Source organism: Sminthopsis crassicaudata, chromosome 5, assembly GCF_048593235.1.
Source record: "Sminthopsis crassicaudata isolate SCR6 chromosome 5, ASM4859323v1, whole genome shotgun sequence".
Taxonomy (NCBI): Eukaryota; Metazoa; Chordata; class Mammalia; order Dasyuromorphia; family Dasyuridae; genus Sminthopsis; species Sminthopsis crassicaudata.
In genome coordinates, this window is record NC_133621.1 from 115,867,745 (window position 1) to 115,888,347 (window position 20,603).

Sequence of the window (20,603 nt, forward strand, 5' to 3'; positions counted from 1 at the left end):
TTATGTTGGGTTTCTCTAAGTTTTGTTAGTCTTCAGATGATAAATGTTCTGTGACCAGATGTACTTGAAATCTTTTTTCAGTTAGGTAGAGCAGCAGATAGAACTCTGGGCCTGGAGTAAGGAAGACTCATCTTCCTAAGTTCAAAACTGATCTCAGATACTTAGTAGTTGTGTCACCCTAGGCAAATAACTTAACCCTGTTTGCCTCAGTTTCTTCATCTGTACAATGAGCTAGAGAGGGAAGTGGCAAACCACTCCAGTATCTTTGAAAGAAAACCCCAAATAGGATAACAATGAGACTGAAACAACTCAACACTAAAAAATGTGTCTTTTTGATGGCTTGCTTTGAGAGCCTAGTCACTTCCACAAGATGAGGCGTTGGAAAAAGGGTAAGGGAATCAGTGACCTTTATGTAGCATTTTACCATTGTAAATATTCTGAATTGCAAGCTACTAAGGAGGGAACAGATAGAGGATTTCAACATCAATTCTACTTATCTGTATTAACTTAATTAATTTTAAACAGTTTGTTATAGCATGTTATTATAGAAAGAAATCAGATCCATGGTACCAAGCTTTGGTTTAATGAAAGGTAGTTGGGGTAGAGGGAGGCTGAATATCTTTACAATAGTATTACAACTGACCAATGGCCAAAGAATAGGATCATAAATTTAAACCTAGACCTTTTAGATCTTTTAATCTGATCTAATTTTACACTTGAGAAAATGGTATTCTAGAGAGATGAAGTTGCTTCCTAAAGATTTCACATGGAGCAAGTACATAGCCAAGATTTGAAACCAGATCTTTTGATTCTAGATTCAACAAGCCTCTAAATATACCACTTGTAGAAAACCTCTTTTCCTATTCTTCAGATTATGATTGATTCTGAATTCTTTAAGGAGGAAGCTTGAATATTTAACATTAATCACAGAAGCAAAGGGCAATTTGTTATAGTAATTTAAAATCTACAGGAATTCAAGAAATGAATCTACTTGATATTGATGTTCATGGGCAATTTTGGATAATAGCTTAATTCTGGGTTTGAATAATTAAAGATAATGTGAAATGGAAAATTAGAATCCAACTCTGATGTTCTTTTGTTGCTTGGAAAAAACCTGTTATTTTGAGGGGGGAAATCAGTCATTAATTCTCCAAATGAAAGTATCAAGGTAAGGCTGAAGCCTTTTGCATTTATTTTCATGATAAATTTTAAGAGGTAAAAACCAACAGTGGAGAAAGAAAAGAGACTAATAAGAATTTTCTATAATGCTGATCACATTTGTGTGGTCTCCAGTGGAATAAAAACATGATATACAGCCCTCAGCTAGATGGTACTAACAGGCAAAAGCATGGAACCCATAGTCAGGAAGATCCAAGTTCCAATCCTAATCAGACAACTAGATGTGTGATAAAGGGCAAATCATTCTCCACCTCAGTTTCTTTATCTGTGAAATGGAGATGACAATAGTACCTACCTCACAAAGTTGTTGTGAGGATAAAATGAGGTACCATGTAGAGTGCTTTCCAAATGCTAGCTACTGTTTTAAAAATTAAAAAAAAATCCCTATTTGTTATTTCTGCATACAGATAGGTAGGCCTTAGCAAAGTCAAAGAAATATATGATTGTTGAAGTTTCTCAAGCATCTTCTAAGACCCTCTATGTGCCTCCTTCATTTACCCTTTGTTCCAGTATCATCCTCTCCTCAATATTAATGCACAAATAGAAAAGAATTTTGAAGGTTATAGTTAGCTTGGTAGGACAGATTTGAAGCTATTGCTAGAGCATCAGAAAAAAGGTGACCACCCTAAGGCCTAAGGGACCATTTGGGGATTCCTATTTCTGGGATGAGACATCTAGGCATAGACTTAGGAAATCAGGCAATTGGAAAGAAGAGATTAATTCTGCTAAACAGTGTTTCCCCCCCATCAGACACACACACACACACACACACACACACACACACACACACACACACACACACACACTCAATTATCCTGTAAATCCACATTTCCCATATGGCAAAGTAGCACTGCTGCAGTTTGGGGGCATAGTCTTATCTGCTTCAGTTTGAACTCCAAGCCACTCCCTCTTCCCTCTACCTTGGCCCTAATCATAGAAGAAGAAGGACCAAGAAGAGAATTATAGAATTCCGAGCTGGAAGGGGACTTCAGGCCACCTTGTCCATCCACCATTCTTTTTTTGTTTTTTTTTAACAGATAAGGCTTGGAAAGGGACATCACTTACTCAAGAGTACACATGTAAAGAGAAGAGCCAATTTTAAAACCAAGCTCTGGCTCCCAAACCAGTGCACTTTCCACCATATTAGGCGCGACATTTGAGATTAGGGAGTTAATATTGCAAGTAACAAAGGGTGAAAAGCCCTGTTCTGAACATTAAGCCGGAGTGAGGGCAGCATCCAGAATTTAAACTCAAGCACCGTTGCCAACAAGGAATCTTTAAAGTAGAGTTCGGAAATGGGAAAGGTGTTATAGCAGGGGGAACAGAAACAGATCTGAGAAGATTAAGCTCAGGGACTGCTTTGCACTTGGTCAGTGCCCGCCTTGTCACCAGATTTCCTCCACTACTTCCTCCTCACTCTCTACTCCCCTCTTAGCAAGCTCAGCCTTCAGATGTAGGATTTGACGCCCTCCTCCACACATCCTCCAGCTCAGACGCTTGCCCTAATTTCTCTCCTGCAGCTGCTGAACAATCAGATTGCGGGGTGAGAGAAGTGGCTCTTATCCTCTCTGTGATTCACACATTTCTCACCCAAGGAAGTGTAGAAATTCCGGGCCGACCCGGCTTTCCAGCAGACTGCAGTTGCCCACAGCTTCCTCAAGATGGAACTTTCTCACCAAGACAAGGCTTGGCGGCGGAGGCGCGGGCGGCTCCTCGCTAATAATCCCTGGCGAGGAGACCCGGAGCTAGCTGCGCGCAGAGCGCGTGCGGTGTAATAGGCTTAGCTACATCTTCCTAGCGCTTTGGGGGGGAGATGTTTTGATAACACCAAGAAAGGGGCGCGGGCGGGTGGGAACAGCGAGGGGGCGTGTTTCAATACAATCGATGTCAAAGGGAAACCTGAGGGTTCCCGCACGGGGAAGAAGAGAAAAAAGCACAGCCGTGGATGTGCTGAGTGGTTTCCTTCTGTCCTGAGTCCAAACCCGAAGCCGGATCTCTGACTAATTTCAATAAAGCTGTGCCCACCGCGCACGCCCCACCTCGTCTCTCCTCACCTCACTTCACCCCTCGGCTCTGCCCCATTGGCCACCCACTTCGCCCGTTTTGGGGATCCATGGAAAGGCTGTCTCCCACCTCCCAGGAGTAACTTCGCTCCCTTGAGTCCTTTGCTGCTGCCCGCCCGGACAAACAGCCAGGTAGCAGCCCAGCACAGTGTGGGGATGGAGAAAACTTTGATGGAGATCCACCCTAGCTAGTTCTGTTTATGAGTTATCTCAGCTCCTATTTAACGTTTTTTAAGGTGGCGAGGGGTGGTGGGAGGGAGAAAGGATACTTCATTATTGCGTTGTACTCTATATATTGCGATTGTTTTCATGGAGATGATCATTAGCTAGGATTAGTACCTCCAGCGGTTGTTATAACAGTATACTAGGTCGCCTGGAGAAGGTTCTCCCCCTACCCCACTCCCGGCACCAAGAGTTCCCACCCCACTTCACTCCCCCCCCCCCCCCCCCCGCCCAGTGAAGCGCTTCTCACCCAGTTAGAGCTATTCAACAGCTATGTATTTCTTAACGGCCGTATTATTTATTTCTATTCATTCTCTTTCCTTCCTAATCCTTTCAAATGTAGGAGTCTCCATTTCTGTGGTTGGGGTGAGGAGGTGTATTTCCCGCCCCCCTAGGACCAGTTAGATTTTTTTGTTGTTGTTCTAGCTTTGGTTCGGGCTGCAGCGATTTAGAGGAGGGGAAATCCACAACACACATACATTCACACACACACACACACACACACACACACACACACACACACACATTAAGAGGAGAGTTAGACAGACCAATAGCTGCTGCCAGTGGGAGTATTTGTTATTCACATGGAAGAGACTTTGCGTTGTGCTCTGGAATCGCAGCCCCTTTCAGCACCAAGAACAGCTACAAGTGCAGCTCCCAGTCCCAGGCTCTCACAGCCGCATGCCCTGACATGGAGCTGCAAGCAGCCAAGGCGGGCTTCCTTACAGCACCCTCTGCCTGAAATAGGGTAAGAATATGATCGTGCAGGAAAACAAAAAAGAAAGAAAGAAAGAAAAAGAAAAAAAACGAGGAAAAAGAAAATAATCAAACAAAAAATTTCCCCTCCAGACCCAACAAAACATTATGTTTACCGAAAAAGGAAGATTCTCGCCTAATTTTTTTTTTTTCCTTTTCTTTTAATTTTGTAAATCCGTACGGTGGGCAGCCAGTTGCACCTCTCTTTCTTCCTGGAGTTTGGTGGTTGGATTTTCGCTGGGAACATGTAGCTATGCACGGAAAACACGGGTGGAAACGGGTGAATAGGGGTGGAGGTGGGAAGTGGGAGCCGGAGGGGCGAAGGGGAGTGTGAACTGGAGGGTGAGGGGATGCCAGGGCATCTGGGCATGGTTTTGTTTCGGTTGATTTCTCATTGCAAAGTAAAAGACTACCCCATTTGCCTTTTAAAATGTTCTTTTAAATTTTAGGTTGAAGATCTTAAAACAGAGGGAAGGGGTTTAGCTGTGAACTCCAAGGCTTGGTAAAGTGGTCCCAAAAAGTTTATTTGATGTTATTTGGGGCTGAAAGATGAAGGGAAAGGGTGTGTGTGTCTGTATGTTTGGGGTGGGGGAAGCTCTGCCTGGGAAGATATGATGTGCCATGCAGCAGCATTTTAAGGAGCTCTCCCTCAGGCTACCTGCTCCGTATTATCTCCTGCATAGTAAGCTGACGCTATTGAGAAATATACCGTGAGGGAATGATTTACGTTTGTTGTACAGAATTTACAGAAGGGCTATTTCCGAAGCCAGAGGCTTCTATAGTGAATTCCGGGGACTTCTTGCCTTTCTTAGAAGAGCTGATAGGTAACTAAACCTCTCCCTGACGGGAGATATTGGGGCGTGGGGTGGGGTGGGGGAAAGCGGTGTTTGGGGCTCAGACAGGAAAGCAGGCACAGCCCTTCCTCCTTTTCCTCCTCCCCTATCCCATCCTCTACCCTCTTCCCCTGGGTGCAAGTTTTGCCTATAGCTCTAGTCTTCGGGCATCGATTGCTCCAGGTTCCTTGGAGAGATTGGAATTCCACTCCCCCCTCCCCACTTCCTTATCCCCATCCCTCTCATAGGTTGTGTGTCTTCCGATTGTCTTCTAAAAGGGAAAACGGCCATAGAAATCGAGAGTGGGAAAAACAGGGCCCCCAGATAAGTCCCCAAAGATCCGGGTGCCCAGTTTTGCCTCCACTCCAAATCTATCCGGCGTTACCTGCGTGGGTCTCAGCACGCAGGGATTGAGAGCTAAGAATGGTAGGCAGTCAGAACCTACGGGTTATTAACACCCCCCCCCCCCAGGCGAACAGTTTCCGAAGGCAGGGGACAGATGCGCAGCGTGGGGCTGGGAACTTAGAGCAGAACTGGAGAAAGGAGCGGACGCTAGGGAAGGGAAATAGCATTGGACCTTTCCCACGTCCCTCCCTTAGCTCTATCCCTAAGCCTAGTTCTCCTCTGCCCAGTGCCAGGGAATCTTAAGAACAACAGAAGAGAAGTAACGGGAAGATAGGGAAGGAAAAGGGGTGAATGGGGGCGGGGTGGGCTGACTGTCATAAAATAGAGCCCTCTCAGCAACACAGAAAGCGAATGCATCTGCTCAGCGAAATAGCGCGAAGATCCCTAGAGGCTTGTTCAGCTGGTGAAAAGATAATAGAATCACACAAAATACAGTCTGTCTGACACGTCCCGCTTGGTGCAAATGAAACGCAGGGGGGCTTTGCCAGGCACCGAGCTGCGCAAGATGACACCCCCGCGCTCTGCTGACGAATTGCTTCACCCGCTACTTAAGTTTGTGGAGCCCGGGGTCAGAGGATTCCTCAGTTCCCAGGAACTGCCGCTGGCAAGGAAAGTATCACAACAACAACAACAACCCCCCTCCAAATATCAAACAAACAAACTCTGGCTTTGGGAGGGAATGCCCTACTAGTGGTTTTTAGGGGAGAAGGATTCTTTCCCTCACGGAAAGGAGACTGACAAACAATTTGCAAGTGAATGTAGGATACCCCAAAATCAACTACAGTAATTTGCATTGATTACTGACTTGATCTCATGCAAATCCTGCCAAGCTTGCTGACGTTTTGAGCTAGAAAATGCTTCACTGGCGCTGAGGACGGATTTATGCAAAGATTTTTTTTTCTTCCTAACTGAGGAAGAGCAATCAGATCATAGCTTGCATTTTGTCTGATGGAGGAAGGAGAAAAGGGGGAAAGGAACCACCAATAAGGAACTCAAATGCTTATCATGCATAAACAATTTTATGTTTTACCATTGATTAAGAGATTGCTTATCTATAGTTGTAAAAGAGCTACAGAAATGATTTTCCTTTAATCTGGTCACCTGCGTGTGGATAAGGTCCTTAGAGACCAGTATCAGGTGAACTGTGAAGTTCTTTTAGGTATTCTTTGAAGCAATGAATATTTGGTTTGTTAATTTCCATGAGAAAGGGTTTTGATCTAGCTGGGAAAGCTGAGCTAGACTTTTTAAAACAAATCTTTCACGTCAGGATAAATTATAGTGTACACTGTAGATAAGTTGAAAACAAAACAAAAATACATTGTTATGAATCAGTGAGAAAGTAGCAGAAAACGACAGAAAGCTCTCTATGGAGTATTTACATAGATTCAAGGGAGAGGTGCTGAAAACATAACCTTTTGTAGAGACTTAGGCCCCATTTCTTCTTTCTGATTTGTACTAATTCTCTAGCACTCTGGCTCCTTGGCAAGCAAGTTGTAGGCAACAGAAATGATCTGAAAAATATTGAATCCAAAAAGAAAGAACCAAAGGAAATCTAAACTTCCAGAAAGCATAACAAAGAAAGTTACTGGCTGTTTTCAAAGTTGTCATAGGGTAGCTAAAATTTGTGTAATTTGTATCTAGGCATGACATTCAACTTGGCAGTGTCATGATGGCATCTCTGTGATGGAATGCATCATTGTTTCCAGAGTCAAAGGTACAGATTTTTAAACCCATTTTTGGATAGGTATCAATATGATGTTTTCATTCTACTCTCTCCTTCCCCACTCCTCACCTTAAGCTGTTAAATTAAAATCTTACTGTTAAGGAGACCTTATGAAGGATTTGAGTTGTCCTATTAGAACATCTTCAAAAAATGATATTATACTGAATCTACGTTTCAGCTACAGCTGCAGCAAAGTGGTGACCAGAAATATGTCTGTAGGTATGCTTGGATAGACTTTTAAACTCATTGATATTTATTTGTTAGCTGCGGATTTGACATCATACAGTGAAGATACTATGTGCATAGGTAATTCATATGGAGTTGGAGAAATCATTTCATTTTGCTTCTGAGGGAAATTTCTCAATTGAGAAGGGACTCTTTTTTCAATGAAGTGAGAGTTTGCCATTTGATAGGATTTCAGATTGAATTTGACCTAGCCTTATGGACCTGGATCTTTTGAGGAGGTATGATGATATTATGGATTCCTAGAACCAGAAAGAATCTTGAGATTTCATCTATTTCCCTACCACAGAGCCAGTCATCTCAATGAATATAGATCCAATAGACTGTGGGTGGCATTTGAAGAATATTGCTAAAAGTCTTTTTTTTCCTGAAAATTCTTCTCCAATGGTTCATTTCTTGGAGTAAGGAAGTTATCTTCAGGTATCACCTTTATAAGAAAACAAATTAAGACAAAACAAAAAAAATCCAGCAGAAGTAATCGGCCAATGATACTTTTGTGTGATTTTTAAAAACCCCAGAAATTAGCCACTTAATAAAGTCCTAAGGGAAATAAATACAGGACAGATAAGGCTTAGAGAAGGGGAAGGAAATGTCTAGGACTAAAACATAGAGTAAGGCCAGATGGGAAAAGTCACCATGGGAAAGCCACTTAACCTTTGGCTTCATTTTCCTCATCTGTAAAAAGATAATGATAATATCTATAACCTCCTCCTCACAAAACTGTGAGGGTCAAATGAATGTGAAGGTAAAGTCCTTTGCAAACCTTAAAGTCTTATATAAATACCAGATAGGATTCTTATTAAATGGGAAAAAACCCCAACAATTAGAAAATAGAACATAAATATCAAGAGAATTTAGTGATGTATTATTTTATGAACTGATTTTACTCCTCAGCTTAGTGGTTTTGTTAATGAGCAGGATGGAATTCAGTATAAGAATGCTTTTTTAAAATCAGTTTTAAAAACTATTTATTTATATATTATTTTTTAAAATGTACAACTGAGATACAATATTTGTAATTTCAATATAGATTCAATTCAATTATTGTACAATCTCAGACTTGAAAGGGATCTCAAATATTATTTGGTCTAAGGACAGTCCTGATTAGGAATTCCCTCTAAAAATACCTGACAAGTGGTCAACTAGAATATGCTACACCTATCATGCTGGGGTATTTCTTGAGTTCTGAGGCAACCCATTCCATTTGGGAGTAGCTTTAATTATTAGAAAGTTTCTTCATGTATCAAGTCAAATTATTCCTCTGTGTAACTTTCATCCATTCCTTTTATTTCTGTCCTTATTGATTGTGATTGCTCTGTGAGATCATATAAAACTAAAGTCTCTTTTGAATGACAGTCCTTTCAATATTTAAAGAGAGGTATCATAGATACCCCCTTGTCTGTGGAGAGAGGCCTTTTTTTAGGCAAAAAAAGCAAACTTTCTTCAAATTGACTCTCATATGACATGGTCTTTAAGCTCCTGGTTGTTGTTTTTTCAGGTGTACTTTAGCTTATCAATGTCCTTTTAAAAATGTGATCTTATTGATTATAAGACTCATTTGTCTCATTGTGGAAAATTATATTTTTTACTATTGTGACAAAAAGTCACAGTAGTAATTGCTCTTTGGCTATGATGTCACACTAGTGACAAAGTATATTGAACTGGTTAGTCACTAAAATTCCCAGATCTTTTTCACAGGAGCTTTCTTCAAAACTCCTTGGATCTTTTTCATATGAACGATTGCCTAGACACAACTTCTTTAAATTTTTACCCTTGCACCTAAGTGGTCTGGTGGGCAGCGCACTGGACATGAATGGATGCAAGAATACTTGAGTTTAAATCCGGTCTCAGAGACTTAGTAATTATAAGACCCTAAACAAGATACTTAGCTGCTGTTGCCCTCAGTTTTCCTATTTGTAAAATGAAAATAACAGCACCTACCTTCCAGAGTTGTTAGGAAGATAAAATGAAATAATATTTGTAAAACTCTTTGCAAATTTTAAAGTGCAATATCAATTCTAGTTATGATAATAATGATAATAGTTATTATTTCAGAGGAGCTTGGAAAAGAAGCTTAGAACTTTATATTAAATTTGAGTCTTAAATTTATTTCAGGGGAGTTTGAAAAAGAACGATAGAACTTTGCATTAAATTTGAGCTATTACATTTAATCCCTTTTAAATTATCTCTTAGGACATTGCATCTCTTATTCTGTCTTGTTGAGAAGTGACTTGTCTAAGGTCACCTAGCCTTCCTGTTGTGACATATTGAGAATGGATGGCAACAAAATAAAGTACAATATTCATAGCATCCTAGAACTAGAATTGGAAGGGACCATGGAAACTGTTTAGTCCAACTACATGATTTTACAAATGAAGAAACTGAGGCCCAGGAGGTTAAATAACCTTACAGAGTTTTCACAGGCAGCAAATATCAGAGGTGGGATTTGAATCTGGGTTCTCTATCTGTAATAATTTGTGATGCATTTGCTTGGGAAATCACCATACCAACTTTATCACAGAATTATAATCTTTTTATCATTTTTATTTTTTTCTGATACTTAAAGAGAATTTTATGCCCTGGCCTTCTTTTTTTCCTCATAGGTATTACTTCTGTTTAATAACATTTGTGTTATCATTGTCATCAGACACTTAGTAAGTACTTCCTATGTACAATGGATCAGGGTTAGGGGATTATACAAGGTTTAGGTAAGAAAGGTTCCTTGAAATCATGGATCTTACAGTCTAGAATGGAAATTAGGCACAGGAATCAATAGCTGTCATATCTATTTTTATGTGTGTGTATGAGAGAGTTGCAGAGGAAAGAGTGTGTAAGGATTTAGGGAGAAGATCATTACCAACAGAGGATCAAACTTTCTAGGGGAGATAGTATTTGAATTGGGCTTTAAATGATGGTTTAGAAATTCAGTATGCACAGAAGGAAAAAGAGTACATTTCAGGTGTAGTCAGCAAGAGCAGCAGCAGCAACAACAACCCAGCCGTATTTAAGCATAGTCCATGTTTAAGGGGCAGAGAATAGCCCAGTTTGTACCATAAAACACAGAGGTTATTGATATAGTATGGCATCAATTTTCAGAGAACCTTGTATATCATACAGAGAAGTTTGAATTTTGTTTATTAGGCAATAATCATCGGAAGAAAGTGTGTGAGGAGTGTCATGAGCAGTCTAGTTTGGTAGTGTCATGGAGAATGAATTAGCAAGTAGAAATGGTTTTCTATAAACCTTTAAGTTTTTTTACATTATTTCTTTTGATGAAATCCCCCTAATTCTCCACAGATTTTGCTTATAAACTATAAACATTAGTGTTTTTAAGAAAATATGCCATCATCTAAATCAGTTTCCTTTAAGTTTAGAAATAATTAATGCTTGAAGATTTCCCCCAAATTTAAGCATTTCCATAAATAATCCTTGAAAAGTATGGAGCAGGGGTTTGTAGAGTGTGTGTGTGTGTGTGTGTGTGTGTGTGTGTGTGTGTGTGTGTGTGTATGTGTGCACGCATCATGGACCCCTTTGAGAACATGACAAATTCTATGGATCCCTTTGCAGAATAATGTTTTTAAATGCCCCCAAAACAAAACACCTAGGATTACAAAGAAAAACAATTAGATTAGATTACAGTTATCAAAATATTTTAAAATTTGGGCTGTAAGTTAAGAATCTCCTTGTTTAAGAGGTCCCTGAGGCAAGTCCTATACAGTTCCGTTGTCCAACTAACTTCCTCTTTGGGAATAGTGAACTACTGGACTATTGGAGATGTCTTTTGACTTGGGATCTCAGAACATAAATTTAAGCCTTGGAAAAACTAGCAAAGCCTATGATCTATTTCCATTAGAATTTAGTTCAAATGAGTTAAACAAGAATCTTTTGAAGCCTAATCTACCATATTAAGTTAAAGATTAATCAGTTAATCACTAAATCTTTATTTAGCACTTCCTGAATCCATGCTGTGGACTACAGTTGAGGATAGATCAATAAAAGGAAGCAGGCAGGAATTCTGACTTTGAGGAGTCTCTAATCTAATTGGGGCCAGAAGAAATGCACAGGAGAAAACTAGAGAGTAATGGCAAGGTGATATAAAAGCAAGTTCTGAGTAATCCAATCTGGATTGTAGACATAGCCAAGGGAAAGCAAAGTGATGGAATGAGTGACTAGAGTACCAAGATAATCAGGTAAGGCTTCATCTGAAATGTTCTAGTCCTTTATTTATGTTTAGTAATAAGAAAGGGTGCCAGTTCTGCACAGAGATCATTTTTCAAAAGCATGGAGTTTAACATCTCTGGGAGGAGTTAAAGAAGGATGGATATTTGAATTGCTACAACTTTGAGGTCAACCTTAGAGATAAAAGAATTGACTATGAATGAAGTGCTGAACACAAAACAGAATTGTTTAGCTTTGTGGCAATGCAGCATCATTATTTTTCTATAATAAAAACTATTTAGCTAGATGAGACGCTAGATAGAGCCCTAGGTATGGTGGCAATAAAACATGATGTCCTCAGCATTCACTAGCTGTGTGATCCTGGGCAGGTCACTTTACCTCTGTCAGCTTCAATTTTCTCATCTATAAGGTGTGAATAACAGTAGCATCCACCTCCCACCTGTTATGAGCTGTTATGAGAATCAAATGAGATCATATTTATAAGGCATTTTTCAAGTCTTAAAGTTAAATATAGTTGCATAGAAGCAATAGTTAAGTTTAATCATGGAATTTAAGTGATGAGATTTTGAATGAATAAATTACTGCAATATGTGTATTTGCATTTCAGAAAATAAAAAGGAGCTAAAAATCTAAACTGTATTGGATTATGTATTTTATCAACAGTTTTGATTTCATTTCCAAGATAAGTGACAAATTCAAATATCGAAAAATCATGCTGGATTAATATAGAGAAGACTAGTCTGAATTAGTGAAACCCCTTCAGACTTCAGATTCATTAGTTTGAAGGACATAGAAATGGAATTAGGCTAATGAATTATCTACTACTAGCATCTGCTTTAATGAATTTAGAGGGATTTATAGTTAGCATATCATTTGTTTTTATATCAAGTCATTTCTTTAGGTTGTTTGAAAACAGTTTGTCCTCATAAGTATTTTTAACAGTCTTCTTTAATCTTGTTCTTACCAATAAGATATATTAGCCGTGACGAGTCTGTTTGCTCACCTGGGCTCTGACATACTTTAGCCTCACTTTTATGGAAATTATCATACATTCTCATTAAGTAGAGAGAGAATTAGTGAGATATAAGTAATCTTTGAAGTCACTTCTAACTCTAAGAGTCTGGGTAACAAAGATGCATCTGGTTGGTAAAGGGTTTTACATCCTGGTGATTAATGTCCTCAAAGTTTGTGGGAAGCTTTGTGTGAAATGACTATAACTACACTTGCTTTGCTGACTTCTTGTAATTGCAATGTTTTGTGTCACTCAAGGGGTCAGAACAAGGACTAAAGAAGAGAAATTATAGAGAGGAAAATTTATGGCTCCATGGAAGGAAAAATTTCCTAAATACTAAAGTTCTCTGAAAGTGAGATGAACTGTTGTTAGAGTCTTCCTTCATTGTTGAATACCACTTGTTAGTGAAGTATGTGAGAGTTGTGGTCCACAATTTGAAAGAATTCAGAGATTCTCTTATAGTCACAAGAGTTTATATGCCATAACAGATGCACTAGTATCTAAAAGAATCTATCAACTAGAAAGAGTTTGGGGAGAGTTTTGTATACTGAAAATTTGGGAATTAGCTAGGAGGTTAACAGCCTACAAAGTTGTAATTTATAAAAGAGAGATAAGGAAGGAGTCAGGATGTCTTTTCATCCAGGTAAGGAGAAAGGATGTCTTTTAGCAACCTAATCAGACAGGATGGAGATTTTGCAGAGAACAAATAAGGAGCAACAGATAAGAGGTTTTATTGTTCTACATTCCTTAGCTAGATAGGCAATTTTGAATAGATCCTTTTCTCTTATCCATCATCTCTCCCCTTTTTGTCTTTTGGGGACAAGGGCTGGGGACCCCATCATCTGGGATGTTGTAGAACTGATTTATGCTTTGGCCCAGGGTTGGACCAGGAAGGCCTTTGAGATCATTTCTGATCCTAGAATTCTAGGAATCTATCTATTTACAAACATTAAATTGCACATTTCAGAGTCAATCTGTTAAAAAAAAATCAAGTGAGATTTTTCCTGCTCTGTCATTTTTTGTTCCAACTTTGCATGTGTCCTTACCTGAAGAACAGGAGAAAAACAATTCACTCTGTTACCGGTGTCCATTAATCAACTTAATTCAAAAATTTAGAGCCAACAACAGGCTAAACTAATGACTCAGAGATAAGAGTAGAAGAATTATAAATAGCACAAAGAAGTCAACAGGGCCAAGGACCTGTAGACTTGGTGTACGGAATATAATTCACATAGCAAGTACACAGATAAAATATTGGTGACATGATGCAGAAAAAGAAGTGATAAAGGGGATATCTTCAAGTATTTTACATTTTGAGTTCTGAATATTTTTTGAGGCCACCTTCATAAGAGATGTCAAGACTTTAGGTATTTTAATTTGGTTTTAGTGCCCCCAGAGAAAATGCTATTGAATTTCTTAACAAACATATTAAAATTAGATAGTTGTTAAGAACATCAAACAGCATACAAAGCATTGAGGATACACAGATGAAAAATGTTCAAGTCCTTGCCCCCCTAGGAGACTGCTTTCTAATGGAGGGGTAGCAGTGATAGATCGAGCATGTATAGAAATATATACTTCTAAAAAGAATGAGATAGGGGCAGAAGGAGAATAAGTTTCATGGAGGTTTCATGGAAGAAATGACTCCTGAGTTGGACCTTGAAATGATGTCATGTAAAATGTCATGGGCATTAAGCCCAAAGCATATCCCTAGGTTCAATATTTCATCTTCTGGTACAGTTGAAAAGCCAATAGTTTGGAAAGGCAGAGACAACTCCCTTCCTGCCCATAAAGTTCTTCTTCTTCATGTCTATATCTTAGAATATCAGTACAAGTGCCCCCTTCATTTTATAGTCTTTTTTGACCCCCTTAGTTGCTAAGGCACCTCTCCTTCCTCCATAAAATCCATATATATATATATATACATATATATATATCTCATTAATTTTGCATATATGTATACATGTTCGATCTCAATTAAAATGCATGCTCTTTGAGGGTAGGAGCTATTTCACTTTTATTGTGATACCTCCAATGCTTAACACAGTTAATAGACACATAGTGAACCCTTATTAAATACTAGTTGATTGAATGATTGAGTGAATAAGTGGTACCTGTAATTTGGGCCAGGACAATGGCCTCACTCATATGTGAATGGGATACATCTGCCAAGGTTTATGAAGCAGTTGACTGTGTATACCTTGTCTGAACTGGTAGCTAAGCAGCTTTCCAACTCATCTTGGCTAAAGCCCGTTGCTATAAATTCAATGAAGATCAAAGCAGCCACTGCTAATAAAAAGAGTACTAGTTTTGGAGTCAGGGGGCCTGGCATCAAATTTAGCTCAAAAACATCCTCTCTAGTCTAACATCCATGGGCCCTTATTTTCTCATCTGTAAAGGGAAGGAACTGGACTAGACGGCCTCTGAGGTTCTTTTAGGTGCTAGAGCTAAAAGAGCTATGAGAACCTCCTCTTCTGTTTATTGGTGATCTCAACACTTAATAGAAAATATTTTAACCAAACATTGTCATTGCACATCTCATATTAATTGGTATTGACTATTATTATATAAAAAAGATGTGTTTTTTTAAGTGTCCTGCATAGACAGTTTGAGTCAACTGTGGCAACTGTGAAAACTCAGGCAGTCTTAAATAGTTTTTAGTTGAAATTGAAAGTGAAGAAGGCAAGAGGTGAGGGTCTTGCTTTGTTCTTCACTGGTCAGACCCTGTTTAGAAATTGTGTCCAGTTCTTGGGGCCATATTTTAGTAAAGATTTTGATGAACTACACTGTATTCCTAGGAGGTTAACCAGGATCACGGGGGAAGCTGTGCTATTCAAAAATCAGATGAAGGAACTGGCAACATTTTGCCTCAGAGAATTGAAGACTTGGGGAGAAAAATGATCAATGCCTTCAAAATTTTTAAGAGTTTTCATGTCAAAGAATAATAAGTAGAACTTTTCTTCTAGGCTTGCTAAGGGCAGAAGTAGGCCCATTGATTGGATGCATGGAAAGTCAGATTTCAGTTCCTTCTGTGTTACTCTGAGCCTCAGTTTTCCTATTCTACAAAAGGAAAGGTTTGGATTAAGTGATCTCTAAGATAGTTTTTCCTATGGAATCTTGTGATCTTAATATAATATGTAATTTTTTCAAAACTAAGGACTCACAATTCTTTTCTTTAATGAATACGTACTGATATTCTATGTAAGAATAAATTCATCCAGAAAGTCAAGCTTGTCTCATTAGTGTATCTTTAAGGATGGTTCTCTGAGATCAGCTCACTAGGAAGTCTTAGAGTCAGAAGAAGGTGATGAGAAAAGTGAATATAAGGGGAGGAAGTTGGGAGTCCTGGTGTGGAAGAGCTAGGGAGTAAGGCCTAAAGTGAGATCATTCAGTTTTTCATTTAAGGCTCTGCAAAGTTTAGTTCCAAGTATTTTTCCAGATCTAATTCACAGTGCTGTCATTCATGCTCCTTCTTGAGAAGCAGTGTAGATGAATGGTTAGGGCTCTCAACTTGGGGGCCAGGAAGACCTGGCTTTAAATTTGGTCCCTGATATTGATTAACTATATAGTTATGGGAATGTCAACTAGATTTTCTGGGTTTCAATTTCCTTATCTGTAAAACTGAGGTAATAATACCTGTCATATCTATCTCATGGAGTTGTTTTAGGGCAAACAAAGGCATAGTCTTATCCAGAAGTTAAAGTTTTATATACTATCAACAACTATTTTTGATTTCATACTTCTTAGATAAGATCAAGTGAAACGATATGTATAAAATATATTTTTTCAAATAATATCTGTTGTATTTGTTTGCTATTATTATAGTATATTGTTTCTCTTCAAATTATTTTTAATTTTCTCCTCTGTATATAGAATCAAGAATCCCAGAAGTGCAAGGACTTTAATTCATCTAGTCAGTCCGTTAAGCAACAAGCATTTATTGGACATCTGCTATATGTCAAGTATTGGGTTAAGGCCTGGAGAGATGAAGAAGTGGGGAAATAATAGTCCTTGATCTCAAGGAATTCAGAATCTAATGAGGATGAGAACATGTAAATAAACATGCAAACATACTAAATATGAGATACATTGGACATCACCAACAAAGGGCAGATTAAAGAAGACTTTAATTGGAGCACAAGTGTATGCTCTAATCATCCAGAAACGTATTTTTAAAATTTTCATCTGAAAATTATGGACATGGAATTCCTTAACTTCTAAACCAGACCACTTTTTTGGATTGATACTACATAATTCTGATGTTATTTTTTTATTGATCTGAGCTCTTTCTCTTGGTAACTTCTAACTGTTCATCCAACTAGTCTAATTTCCAGTTAGTTTTTTATTCTTTCTACCAAAAAATTTGAATTTCTTTTCCAAGCAAGAATTCTCAGACAGCATATCAGTTTTCTTAAATATGTTCTTTTATTAATTCCTAAAATTTCCTAACATTTTTCTCCCCAGTACCTTTGTTTATATGTTTTCCTTTGCCTGGAATATTCTTTCCTTTTCTCCACAGCTGTTTTTGCTTCCTGGTTCAGTGTTCTTCCCATTAAGTGACATTATCTCCCAAAATAACAGATATAAAATCATCTTGTCATAAGACACATAAATGTCTTGGGTAGTTATGAAGAATTCAAATTCTTGAGCCAATAGTGTAGGTTAGAATTTCCTTAAAAAGATCTGAAGCTTTTTTTATTTTCAAATTCTACATAAGGATAACATATGCCTTAGCAATATAATATTGGAACAGAATACAGGATTAACACTCATAAATGTTCTGTCTCCCCTTTTTGTTCAACCTAAAAGTGAGTGCAAGAGCAAATTGCTTTAAAGGTCACCGGGGAATATTGTCCTCTGCACACATCCCCATCATGACTAGAGAAAAGGAAGAAAACAAAAATTCACAAAACAGAAATTAACCAGATTTTTTTCTTTCTGAGGCTGGGGTTAAGTGACTTGCCCAGGGTCACAGCTAGGAAGTGTTAAGTGTCTGAGACCAGATTTGAACTCAGGTCCTCCTGACTTCAGGGCTGGTGCTCTATCCACTGCAGCACCTAGCTGCCCCCAATACAACCAGATGTTGATGGATGATGAGAAAAAGAAGGAATTCCCTAATTCCAGGTCTGAGAATTGTATCAATGAGTTACCAATGAGCAGTAGGTTAACCAGGATGTCAAAATAAGTTCATAGAATGGTTGACATTCATAGAATATTACTTGTGATTGGGTTTTGTCTTTGCAAAATCAAGTGATCATCTGGCTTTAGATCGAGTATTCTCTAATATAAAATGGTCCATTTTATTTTCATTAAGTTATAATTTTGTTAGGTTCTTTTTCCTGATTAATATTCTGAATTCCATTTTCCTATGATTTTAATACCTAGGCTCTAGTTCTCCCTTCACAGAGTAGGTTCATTCTCTTACATATGACAACTGCTTTAGTGGTTAAAGGCAGGAATCATACTCCTGTCAAACCTTCTTTTTTCTAGGCTCAAAATTTCCAGTCTATTCAAGTAGTCCTCATATTACAAAGTTCCATTGTCACTCTGGTCACTGGAATTTTTAAAAAATTGCAATGATTCTTCAAATCTCACTTTCCTTTGCATTCCCAGTAGTATATTAGTGCTTGAGAGTAAAGATTTTTTTTCTTTGTAAACTCAGAATCTAATATAACACCCATGTACATAGTAGGTACTTAATAAATGTTTGCTTAATAGACTGGAATGTAATGCTGAATAAATTATTTACATTTTACTAGTCAAACCAGGATGAAAGTATTTAAAAGAAATTTGTTAACTGCTTTAAACGTTATGTGAAAACCAAACAAACAAAATTTCCCAGTGTTTTAAAGATAATTTCCAAAGTATAAGTCTTCTATTAGGAATTATGGGGTTATATTTTGCACTCTGGATTATTTCCAGCCATGGGCAAAATCAAGAACCTGTTCAATTGATTTCTGATTCTGATTTGTTTCTAGTGATTCTATGATCAAGGCATGTTTACATTAGAACAACAATCATGCTTATTGCCTTCCAGCTAAGAAAATTAATAGGAAATTTAGATAAATATAATGCAAATATATTGATACACTGTCCTTCCCATGTGTTTAATTTTTTCTCTTTGTGTTTTTTGTCAGATCACGATTTATATAAAATGAGTTACTGTCTACATTGAATTTCTTTCACTAGCCATAAATCTCACATTCTTTTAGGATCCTTAGGTAGATTTTTTTTTGTGATTGAATAATCATTTTTCCCAGTGGGAAATCTGAGGCACCAAATACATGTCACTAACAAATGACTGGCTTATTGAATATATCACATAAAGAAAACTTTTATCATGATTTTGTAGACAAAATCCAAATAAAAAATCCTGACAGCTGTTAAAAAATTTGAAAAAAGTACCATAAATTATGTGAAGTTATCTTAGCTAAAATGGAATTTATTGGAATAAAATGGCAAATAAGAATAGTTTTTGCTTTAGGAGCACCAACCTGGTTTTTATACTTTTGTATTTTCTTTGCTCTGATAGCATCATCAATCTCACCCTTTATAGCTCAGTGTAACCAGGTGTTTGAATCCACAGGAGGATAAAAGAATTAATTTCTTACTGAATGGGAAAATGAAATAACAAAAAAATTAGATGGAGGTAACCATGCTTTTAAAAGATGACAATCTTAAGCTCATTAAACTGAATTCATCTACCCTGTTTTTCTCTTCTTCCTTTTAGGAATAGTTCTGCTGCAGGGCTGACTTCATGTATTATTGACCTCATCCCAACATCAGAACCTCAGATATTCTAATTATCTCATCAGTCTATGGGAGCTGAATTGATTGATAGAGAAACTGAATCATATGGGCCCAATGGAAATTCACTGTGAAGCTCACATCCAGGAACCTTGCTGAAACACATAGAACCCTTACTTCATGGGCCCTAATGGTAGCCTTCAGAAGGTACAGCTTCATATGGTCCCCTTCCTTCTGCAGCAAGAATAAACTTTGGGTCTTGGATTATAATACCACTTGTGGAGAAAATGGTATGCGAAGGAAAGCGGTCGCCCTCTTGCCCTTGTTTCTTCCTCCTGACAGCCAAATTCTACTGGATTCTCACAATGATGCAAAGAACTCACAGTCAGGAATATGCTCATTCTATTCGAGTGGATGGGGATGTCATTTTGGGAGGACTATTCCCTGTCCATGCAAAAGGAGATAGAGGGGTACCTTGTGGAGAGCTGAAGAAAGAAAAAGGGATCCACAGACTAGAGGCCATGCTATATGCAATAGACCAGATCAATAAAGATCCTGATCTCCTTGCCAATATCACTCTCGGGGTCCGGATCCTGGACACTTGTTCCCGAGACACTTATGCTCTAGAGCAATCTTTAACATTTGTGCAAGCATTAATAGAGAAAGATGCTTCGGATGTGAAATGCGCTAATGGAGATCCACCCATTTTCACTAAGCCCGACAAGATATCAGGGGTCATAGGTGCTGCAGCAAGTTCTGTATCTATCATGGTTGCTAATATTTTAAGACTTTTTAAGGTAAGTAAAAAAATAACTTTTAATTTGCTTATCATCTGGTTTACAAAAACTTGTAACTTCAAAAACAGCTTCAAGAAGAAAGAAAAGGGAATGTGTTATAGCTTGACAAAGTATGTGTTTTCATTGTAAGAATTGCTTTCAGAATAGCATTCAAGGAAAGCAAGGCAAGAGGTATCATGCCAACTGAAAGTGTTTTTCCAAGTGCTTTCTAATTATTTCTCTATCTCTTCAGTTTACAAAGGATGATGGAGTTGAATTCTGGCTCAATTACAACCCCTGACATTGAGGTCCTTGTATCTGTTGTTATGTCCAATTATGGATTGATGTTTAGCATTCAGAGCATAGTTTTCTTAAATAAATTGCTCCTATGGCAACATGGGAAGAGAGGAGATAATATTGTTAAATATTAGGATGTGGGTATGTTAATTACATTGGAAATTTTAT

At 38.1% G+C, this 20,603-nt stretch overlaps 1 protein-coding gene across 3 annotated transcripts in view; it reads left to right on the forward strand.

Moving 5' to 3' along the window:
- The first annotated feature begins 3,077 nt into the window (after positions 1 to 3,077).
- The window catches only part of GRM8 (glutamate metabotropic receptor 8), a 953,266-nt gene continuing 935,740 nt past the window's right edge, over positions 3,078 to 20,603 (forward strand). For 2 of the 3 annotated variants that reach the window (XM_074268050.1, XM_074268052.1), the window contains exons 1-2: positions 3,996 to 4,212; positions 19,346 to 20,159. In XM_074268050.1, coding sequence (XP_074124151.1) covers positions 19,650 to 20,159 — 510 coding nt within the window. In that variant the 5' untranslated portion in view covers positions 3,996 to 4,212; positions 19,346 to 19,649. Of the gene's footprint in view, positions 3,375 to 3,995; positions 4,213 to 19,345; positions 20,160 to 20,603 lie in introns of those variants that run through there. The other variant, XM_074268051.1, reaches the window with a different exon arrangement.